The sequence below is a fragment of the Cryptomeria japonica genome, chromosome 9 (genome assembly GCF_030272615.1).
Source record: "Cryptomeria japonica chromosome 9, Sugi_1.0, whole genome shotgun sequence".
NCBI lineage: Eukaryota > Viridiplantae > Streptophyta > Pinopsida > Cupressales > Cupressaceae > Cryptomeria > Cryptomeria japonica.
In genome coordinates, this window is record NC_081413.1 from 64,746,552 (window position 1) to 64,757,623 (window position 11,072).

General features: G+C 32.8%; 1 protein-coding gene across 1 annotated transcript; it reads right to left on the minus strand.

The window, feature by feature from the left end:
* Window positions 1-3,989: 3,989 nt before the first annotated feature.
* Window positions 3,990-4,328, minus strand: LOC131858278 (protein GLUTAMINE DUMPER 4-like). Its single transcript, XM_059211469.1, has one exon. It carries the CDS (start codon window positions 4,326-4,328, stop codon window positions 3,990-3,992), a length of 339 nt encoding a protein of 112 aa, XP_059067452.1.
* Window positions 4,329-11,072: the final 6,744 nt, after the last annotated feature.

Consider the following 11,072-nt stretch of genomic DNA (forward strand, 5'->3'; position numbering starts at 1 on the left):
GATACTGAGGGAATTGTCAGTGCAAATAAACATCACCAAGCAGTTGTGGCTTTTTCCTAACTTTTTAATTTATATAGTGGGCTGAAGAAATAATAGCTGGGTCGTTCCCTCTCATCGACCCTATTGGCTTCTCGAGAGGTAGATTCTCTAATAAAAAATAAAAATTGAGCTTCGCTAACACTTTTCTCTTGCACCCAGGACCTCAAAAGTCAGGGGAGAGGATAGTGTGTGTTAGCAGTAGGTCCTCTCACGAGCACAAGTGTGCCAAACATGAAAGACATTGATTAATTTTAAGAACCAATTGAATTTTTTTTTACTCTAAAAAAATAAAACATTCACCTATTCTACCTTTGCAAACAAATCATTCGCAGTTTGAATTTTAGTCTTGGACTGATCAAAACATCCCTGTTATATTTTTGCTTCACCACATGTTGTAACAAATAGTTAATAATGCAAAAAACTCATGAGAACAAAGGCAAAACAAAAATAAAACAGAATTATAATTAACAGCTGAATGCGAAACACTAATTAAACACATGTGAAACACTAACTATACATTTTCAAAACACTACTTGAATGCATGCAAAATACTATCTGCACAAATGCGAAACAGTGACTAAACGCATGCGAAACTAGTTCCTATGTAAAAAATGCAAATTAGATCCTGCAAAATAGATAGTTAATTTTCACAAATCTTCATTTAAAATCTTAATTGCATCCCATGTATCATCTTATACTTTTGAATGTAGGCTAGGACACATCTTTGATATCGAAAGTGCTTGATCTGTAATTCCAGTTCAATCAACAATTGATCTGGTCATAGGGTTTTCTGATACTGTCTTTGCAACCTTTTGTGTTCTACTCGCTGTCATGATCTTGCAATTTTAATTTTTATCCTATGAGCCATATGGTTAGAGGCATTGCAAATTTATTTCCTACCCTTTTTAGCAAAATTTTCTCAAATCTGAAAATAAATATGAATATAAAATTCACAGGCGACAACAGAAATAGCAAGAACCGATTCATAAACCTTCCACACTTTTACCTATCATGTATGAAAAACACTTGATATACACATGTGAAACGCCATCTAGATGAATGCGAAACACCATCTAGACGTAAGCAGAATTTTGCTCATATGCATGCAAAATCCTGTATACTAATGTGAAACACCATACCGGGTTCTACAAAACAAAACAAATTAAAACCAGATCAGTAAGTTTGTAAGTTTCACATCGGGTTCACCAAATGTATCATGGGAAAATTTGACATATTAAAGCTAGATTAATCAATTTAACCATAAAACCTCAAATCTAACTAGCTAATCCACAATGACAATGAAATAGAGAATGAAAATCACTAAAACATGAAAATTAATCTAAAAATCCCTTATTGATTCCATTCATGGCTTCGATTTCTCTTCTCAATTGTTGTCGTTGGCTGGTTCTCAATGTTGCACTGGAAATCTTGCATAAGAACACCACAATAATTTCGAAGATAGTGGTTATTGAAAATGGTAGAATGAAGCCCAATTTATAAATCTCAAAGAGGAAATTTTAACGGTTGAGATGCATTTGAGAACATAATCGATCAATGGTTGAGATCAGTTGAGATAGTATTCATTGAGAGTTAAACATATTTGATTGATGAGTTGACCGAATATATTGATCAGTGAACTGAATAGATTGGGGAGATAACTGATTAGATGAGTCTGTTCGAAAAAGCTGATTTGGAATTAGAAAAGGTGATTGAGAGTTATACTGAAAGCCACTGCCAGTTAGGAATTTGAGCATGTGCTATAGGATTTTGGCATGAAATTGCATTTGGTTTGCATTTGATTTAAATTTAAATTTTTGAAAACATTAAATGAAATACACATTTATTTGAAATTACGTGAAATTAGAATTTGGGGAATTTTGAATTAGAAAAGAATGAGTTAGATAATTAAATAACTCAAAAAAATTATTTGATTATAGGAACTTTAGAAATTGAATTTAATCAAATAATATAAATATTATTTAATTCAATGTATTAATTCATAATTAATTAAGCAATAAATATTTAATTAATTATAAGAAAGATGGTTAAATGATTAACTAATTGGAGAGAAATGAAGTAATTAGTAAAGATGAAAGGTATGATTAAATCAGTTTATAAGAATAAACATTAGATTAACTAAATAATTAAAGAATTATTTAATTAATAAAGAGGACTAATTAGTGTATTAGTGATGAGACATTTTTGGGTGTCTACAACTAGTACAATTAGAAAGAAAAGAACATGGAAAGAGAATATTCATCCTTTACGAACAACACATTCATTTCACTATTGTATTTACTTTATACATATTTTAGAATAAGCATACTTAAGGATGCATGCTTTATACTTAGAGATTCACATGTACCTCAAGGTGGGGGTAAAATAAAATGGTGAAAACCACATCTTGGTGTATTTCCTATTTAGTTTTATCTCTAATTTTGTGCAATGTATTAATACATTTGTACAATAGAAATGATGCATTTTTGTACATATTTGGGCTTACACACCTAGACCAATTTAAACACTAATTCGTTCCTATTGGACACAAATCCAACCTAGCACTCTAGCCTAAGTCATGTTCATAGGTGCGAGGCCATCTTTGTTGTTGCACTCTTATATTTCTAATTATAAAATCAAAACCAAACATTTTGTTGATTGGCGCCATCTCACTCTTTGATTTGAGGATGATTTTGCAAAAATCTTTGTGATTTAATATTATGTTTGTGTATAAAAAAATATTCATTTACAATCATTTTAGGAACCATCCAATTAGTGAATATTATTGACTATCAAAAGACTAATTGATTGTTTTTGCACTCAAATCAAGCAAGGAATCTAGTATATATGATCATAGCGATTCTAGTGTGTGAATCACCTAGCAATCATTGTAGAATTAATGTTCATGTTTAGATTTTGATATTTATCAAGGTAAAGACATTAAGTTTCCATAGTCCATGTTAATGTAATGAAAGCTTCTGAATTCAATTGCGTGTATCTTTTTGTATCAACATTTCGGATCTCCAAAACATTGATACAAAAAGATGCATGCTGTTGAATCCAGAAGCTTTCAATACATCTAGCAAGTTATTTTTAATACTGCTAGCTAGCTTGACAAAAACCACTAAAAGTGTGAAAGAATATCATTGTCTAGTAGTACAATATTTTGACGGTTGACAAGGAAAGTTTTGAAATCAGAAGTTTAGCTTACAAATATAGAGTGACTTTGAAGCGACAAACTAGATCTAGAAACATAAAATCAGTTCAACACAGAGTAAAGAAGAATATTTTGAATCTGATCCACATACGTAATTGTCTAAAACATTCCTAAATTTTGAAACATATAGATTTCATTATCCTTAATAAATGAAACAAAGCAATATATCTCTTTATTTATATTATAGATAACATGGTTATAATTCTATTTAATATTACCTAATTAAAAATATTCCACAGCATCTAACACTCCACAGTTCATTTTTATATCGATTTATACTTATTTATTATTTACCTCATGTCTCCTTTTTAACAGTTACACTCAAATCATCTAATCGTAGTAAGAAACAAATAACTTTATTTAGTTTTGTCTCAAATCCTTCTGTCAGTGCTCTCCTACATATATACCACATTGCTGTACTACATTTTTTCTTTATGTCCTTACATAATATAAAAGTCATGCCCCAGGAAAAAAGTACATCGCAAGCTGATTTACTGCGTGTAGCAAAAAATAATAATCCAGCCCATCGTTAAGATATAAAGCAAACTCTGAGAGTCACAGTGCCATGAAATCATTAAACCATGATACAATATGCTTTACTAAAATAAAAATCCCAGTTTCTTATTATTTAATTTACATGGGTCCCCCAAAAAATCTCATTTTCCTCAAAGCAAGATAACCTAAAAGTTTGAACAAATCTAGAAAAGCTGCATGCACTCTCTGTCTATTGTCTGCTTTAAGTTGCAGGTTTCTGCAGAGTGATGGGCATAGCAATAAAAGTTGGCATAACTTCACCAGCCATTATCACAATTACCTTGTCACTCTTGTTATCCTCTGAACAATATAACACTTTCTTCTTCATCCCTTCATTGATCTCCCCAAGATTTGAATCACTTGTGTTATTACTATCATCTTGGGAAGAAGTACTGGGATTTCTCCAGTGGGAGCATACTAGAATTATCAGAGCAATGAATATAAGAGCAATCATGGATCCCACTGCCCCCAACAGATATGGGACTGGGGAGAGCCATATTGAAGGATGGCTTACACTTGGAGCTGCTCTAATATCTCTCATGGCTTCTCTTCTTCAATACTAAATTTGCCTCCTTCAAAGCTTCTTCTCAATCTCCAAAGACATGCATGACATATATAATGCTTAAAGGTGCAGATTTCATTGAGAGTATAGTCTTAACCCAAGGTATAATTACACTGTTACAACAAATAAAAAAAACGAAGTGGGCAAAGGACATCACTCACAATATTCTTTAGAGCAACTGGTTTGTATATGCAACTTTAAGTTGATACAAATCAGTCGGCGAAACAGTTAAGTACATGAATGTACTGCTAAGGATCATTACCCTAGTCATTCAAATCAAATGCTTATTCCAAGTGGGTTGTTGTGTGGAACCATGCCAATCCACTCAATGGGTGTTGTCTTTTTCAGCATGCCCCAATCAACTACAAAGATTGGCAATAATGCTCTTGTCTCCATGGAGCAGGCATTCACTTTAGTAATATATCCATTTCCGTTGAGCATTTTAACCTGTCTTATGGGTTTGTTCCTATTTCTTTAGGCATACAAGAGAATATATGGCAAAAGACAATGATGAGAATCCAAAAAGGGGATATCATCTGCCCCAAATATGGAAATAATACAACGGTTAGTGGATGGAGGGCCACACTTATCCCAATGAATCAGATATTGGCCATGCTATGATTGTTTTGATTCCAAAGAAAAAAACTTTTCTAGACAGACATTTTAAGATTAGTAATGACTACCATGGTATATCCAAGTGAGGTATAGTATATGCATCTTACTAAAATAGAGTCTTTGTGTACAAAAGGTAATCATGTTTTCATTAAAATTTAATTACATCTAAGAAAGACTTTGTAAAAGAAAGAAATATAATGAAGGTTCACAACCAAACAAAAAATATTTAATTTTTCAATATTAAGTTAAGTTAGAATTTATATTAGACATGTAAATTGAAAGTATAATATAAAGATTGGTTAGCATTTTAGTTAATTTCTTAAATTAGATTGATTAACAAGGTTTATATGAGTGAAGGTATCACTTAGTTCATTTATAAGTTAAATTACTTGAGTTTATTATGATTTTATTTTGCAAACATTTGTTACTATGTGTTTGATTTTAGAATTAGTTGTATGTTTCCTTTTGAAAATTGTGATCTACTCAAATTTAAAAAGTGATAAATACTTTAATACATAAAATTTCCTTAAACAAGTACACCTCAATAGAAATTCTAATCCATCTATTGTAAGAGTGTCAAATTCACTTCTTCATCCTTTATAAGGACCTTTTATCCTACATAAATGGTAAAAGTGAATGAGTAGTCTAAAACATTGATGCCATTCATTATTCTCTCTTTCTATATCTTTGAGACAATGTTGTATGTTGTTCATGAACATTTAATGATTATGCTTGTTCATGGAAAACTTTTATTGGTATTAATGGGAATTTTTCCTCCGGTGTCCACCCTCCTTGAAAACGGTTTAAGTTACATATTGTTTATGTCAAATTTGAACTCCTAAAATTGTAAATACTAACAAGATTCAACCACAAAACCCTATACCTACAATGAAATCCAATATAACATCAATGAAGAACCATAAAATATGTAAAATCATGAAATAAATCAAATAATACCGTTCACACATTTGATGGGTTTGATCTTCATTGTTCTCCCATCTCCATTGATCTTGTTTAGTATGGTTGCTCTTAGATTTATTTGCTTGCACAAGAGCCCAATGGCGAATGCATGCGGTTGAAGTAGGCAATTCAACGGAGTGTAGGTATGCTTGAACTTGAGATTTAGGGAAATGAGGAGAGGAAGCCTCTTTTATAGAGAACATCATAAAAATGAAGGACTAAGATTAAGAGGTGGGATAAAAGATGGTCGGTTAAGATTGAAGGGTAGGTAGGGAAAACAATAAAATAAAGGGAAGGTGGCTAGGGATAAATCAAGAGATGAATGACACTTGTCATGGCAATAAAAAGCTAAATGAAGTAATTAATTAAATAAAGATATATTTAATTAATAGAAGAAAGAACACATAAATTAAATAAATAAAAAATATTTATTTAATTTGGGAAAAAGGAAATTTAAATAAATAAAACATTTATTTAAACTAGGATAGAAAAGGGCCCAAGAAGAGGTTAAGTGAATTAATTAAAAAAATTAAAAAATATTTAATTAATAGAAGAAAAAGGGATAATTAAATAAAATAAAAATATTTATTTAATTAGGCTAGGACAATTTTAGGTGTCTATATTTTGCCCCTCCTTGAGACAATACAATTTATCATGTAGTTTCAAAAATATATAGGTTAATTGATACGTGCCGTTGTTTGGAAGGTGGTATGCCCCCTTGATCAAGAGATTGGATGAAAAAGTGGCAAGAGGTTTCAGGCAATCTCTTGACAAAAAAAAGTATAGGGTAGACAAAACGATAAAATATGTGAGGTAAAGCAACAAAGAATGGACCAAGATTAGGTCACTAGGGTTATGTAGGAGCGCAAAAGGGTAACACCAACAACTATAATTTTAGCGCCTATAAATAGGAGCTTGTGGGAAGGATCTCCTAAAAAAATGCATGTTGGATTGCTAAAAATGTGTGCCTAGCAAAGTTGATAGAATTTTAGGGCTAGAGCGACAAATTTGATAGAAAAAATCTATAAATAAAGTTGAAGCAACAAATGTGATAAACAAATGTGACTACTAAAGATGAAGCAACAAATGTGATAGACAAATGCACCTGATAAAGCTAAAGCTACAAATGCGATAGACAAATGCGCCTGATAAAGCTGAAGTGGAAAATGTGATAAACAAATGCAGCTAACAAAGCTAAAGCAACAAATGTGATAGATAAATGCGGTTGATAAAGTTGAAGTAGAAAATGTGATAGGCAAATACAACTGATAAAGCTAATAAATTTGATAAAGCTAATAAAACTGATAGAGTTGATAAAGCTGATGCATTGATTGCTATGATTGTAGGCTAATTTGGCACCAAGTATTTTGAGATGACTTAGAGGCCCAAAGAGGATGCGTTAGTTGGGATGAGATGGTTTGATTAGGAGAGGCACTATAAGATAGTGCATGGGTTGTCGCATGGATGGGAAGAGCAATGGAGGAGATAAAGGAAGAAGGGCCCTGGGTCATCAAGAGTGACATGATTGACAGGAGTAGGTGGAGGGATACCACCACTGTTACCAACAACAAGGATAGGAGTGGATAGACTATCATCAGGAGCTCAGACACCTTTGAGGCTAGCCAGTTTTAAGGGTGGGAGTTCATCATAGCTCCATCTGGTCTAGATTTTGTATCAGTTTTTTTTTGTTGTATGATGATATGCACACACCTATGGGTGATAACGCTGAGGTTCCTAGTAGCCATTTTATGATTTTGATATCATTGTATTCGACACATTTTTTTTGATATATATATGAGATGAGAGATATTCCCGGTGATGACTATATGCATGTGTTCTTATGTGATACTCTACATGATATGTTGATTCTATATGCTTTCTATGTGTAATATGTATGGATGATAATGCATTATGAGTTGAATTATGTGGATTCAAGATGTATGCTATATGATATGCATGACCTAGTAATTTTGGTTTGTCATTATACTTAGTCTGATTATGTAGGACTACATGGGTTCTGGAACAAAGGGAAAACAATGGAAGACACAAAAGGATCAGGTGACAAAAGGTAGAAGATATGAAGGTGACATAATTCTTGTGCTATTATCATCATTGAGATTATTATGAAAAATATTTTTAACCACCCAAATATGATTTAGACCTAGATAACCAGTGTATCATTTGCATGGAAGTAGGCACTCACAAATAAGGAACGCCCCTGTTCACACTAGACCCATGATGTCCTTGGTGATCTTGTGTCACCATATCCTTGGACAAGCCATAGTATTACTAAGAAACAATCCATAAGAAACAATTAGGTAATCATGACCCATACCAACCACTCTAGTTTGTAGACATCCTAGATAATAATAGGAAACATGATAACAAAAAGATCAAATCAAATAAAAAAAAGACTTAAGAAAATAATGTTAGACACAAAAATCCTCATGCTACATATGTTTCTTGCCACAAATATTTAAAGTTTAATCTAGTCACAATGTTGATAATATCTGGATAAAGGACAAGTAGCGTGTAGGCATACAAGATCCTCAAATCATGCTAGAATCTCTGTTTGTTTGAGAGATTGATTTGGTTGAAGCTCACTGCTTCTTTTATCTCATCTGAAACTATCTCACTCCATGACACTAATACCTTATTATGAAGCAAGCAAAAACTTTATTACAAACCAATGATGCAAACAAACCTTTACTGTGGATTGTGCATGAAAGAAAGAAGGTATGACAAAAGCAATTTTCCTCACAACATGTTGTGCTAAAGATCCAATTCCATCACTAGGTTGAGGATGTGCTCCCAGTTGAAGATAGGACAATTATTATGAGTGAAGAAACAGGTGATGAAAGGGATTTATTATGGATGATGAAATGACCTTAGGTAGAACAATGACAAGCCATGATGGGGATGTTGGCAATTGACACTCTATTGGTTGGTTTTACTATGTTGTCATTAATGGCAACATGATTTTGGGTTCCAACTTCATATGGTGTACCAATAGGCATTTCATAGATTCTACACCGGCACCGGTAGAATAGAAAGACTTCTTTGGTCATCGGTAATGTAGGCTGACATGGTATAGTAGAGGTTATTGGTATTGGACACCAACTTATCTTGGATCCGAAATCAAAAACTTGTTTTAATGTTTATTCATTTTTGTTATATAGCCGACATGTAATTTGATATTGTGTATATCTTTGTAAGCTGACATAAGGCATAGATTTGTATAGGGTATATAGAGCAGATTGATTAGATCATTTTAAAATAAGAATAAGGATAGAGACATGGTGATGGATATGAAATTGTCATATGATGTGAAATATATCGGAGAGATTATGTATGTGAGGAATTTATTGTAAGGGTTATTCTGATAAAGGGGTTTAGGGTTTCAATTGGAATAGACAAATCTTAAATCGGAACTATATTCTAGCATAGAAGATGCTATCTTAGCAGTTCACACTTCTCCGAATTATTGTCTAGAATTTTATGTAGTCAGTGAGGCTCCTATTGTGATTGAGCAGTGTGCTCTAGGTTGTAAGCCTTCCTGCAAGTGCATGCCGATCATATATTGTAATATCTCTTCATATGACCAGTGGATTGATATTGTGGGTCACAAATCCCACCGTGGTTTTTCCTCATTGAGGTTTTCCATGTATAAATCTTTGTGTTATGGTTCTCATTTATGTGTTTGGCTTATTGGTTGCTTTACTTCTTTTAATTTTGTTTATACCGGTATACCGATTGGTGCATGAATGTTTTGTTAAAGCTAAAATCTACTATTCTAGTATAACACTGATTCACACCCCTCTCAGTGTTATTGGTTTCCAACAGGGGATGGGTACTTATTATTATGGAATGATAGGATGAGGAGAAAAATGTCTCTACACATAGTGCCGATTTTCGGATTTTCACCATGGTACTTGCCCAGGGTGCCACTTACGTGGTTTTCACTGTTGGACAAATTTATTTATTTAAAAAAATAAAAAATAAAAAATAAAAATCTTTTGTGTCACACAAGATGCCTATTTTCTAGGTTTTCATCAAGGTGATGATTTTTTTATATTTTTAATTTTTTGTATTTTTGATATTTTTTGATATTTTTGTATTTTGAAGGGATTCTCTGAAGAGCTATGTGTAGAACCTACAAAGGTGCATGTTGTTAATAGGATCCTCAAGTGGTTTACCCTTCAAGATTAGATAAGTAATATGCTCTAGAGCCATAGGCTATTGTGATAATGTAGGGTCCAAGCCAATTAGGTTCAAAATTAGCCCGTTTCTCTCGATCTTGTTGATTCTTGGGATTTTGTTTGAGAACTAAGTTACCGACCTCAAATGTGTGAGGATTCATGTTATGATTATAGCTCTAGATCATGCATGTTAGGATTTATGACAGTCCCAAAGATACTGAGAGGGGGGGGGTGAATTAGTATCTAACCGGTTTACTGAATATTTAACCTTATTAAGTATTTTGCATTCCAAAACAGTGTACCGGTAAATAAGAATTAATGTAGTAAATAGGAACAATAAAGACAACATAGAAAACACACCATAACACAAGATGTTTAACGAGGAAATCTGGTGTGGGAAAAACCTCGATGGGATTTGTGACCCACAATATTCACTCACTGGCCAATGAATAAATATTACTTACAATGAGGGGCCTGCACATGCAGGAAGGCCAACTGCCTAGATCTCATTGCTCAATCTACAAAATGGAAGTCTCACTGACTTACAAAATGGATTATGAGAATCCAATATAATGTACTACTTCAAATCAACATCAACTATGCCGAGTTCAGTACCAGTTTAAGCTCATACTATAACCATAAATCTTATACAAAAAATGTCCTATGCATTCACATATATCTCATCTTATATATCCTCTCTCATATCTCTCATATCAAAATGATTTACAATATCTCATACATTTATGATTCTATTACAATATGCCATGTCAGCTTTACATAAAGATATTTACAATTAAATACAGTAAACAAAAGTTTGTTCCTGTCGGCTGGAGTGCCGGTATGCATTGTTGCCATTGTCGGTGAAGTGTCTGCTAGTGTTGGTACCTGCCGGTGGTTTACCAGATGAATGCCACAAGGTTTCCTGAAGGTTTCCACAAGGTTTCCATTA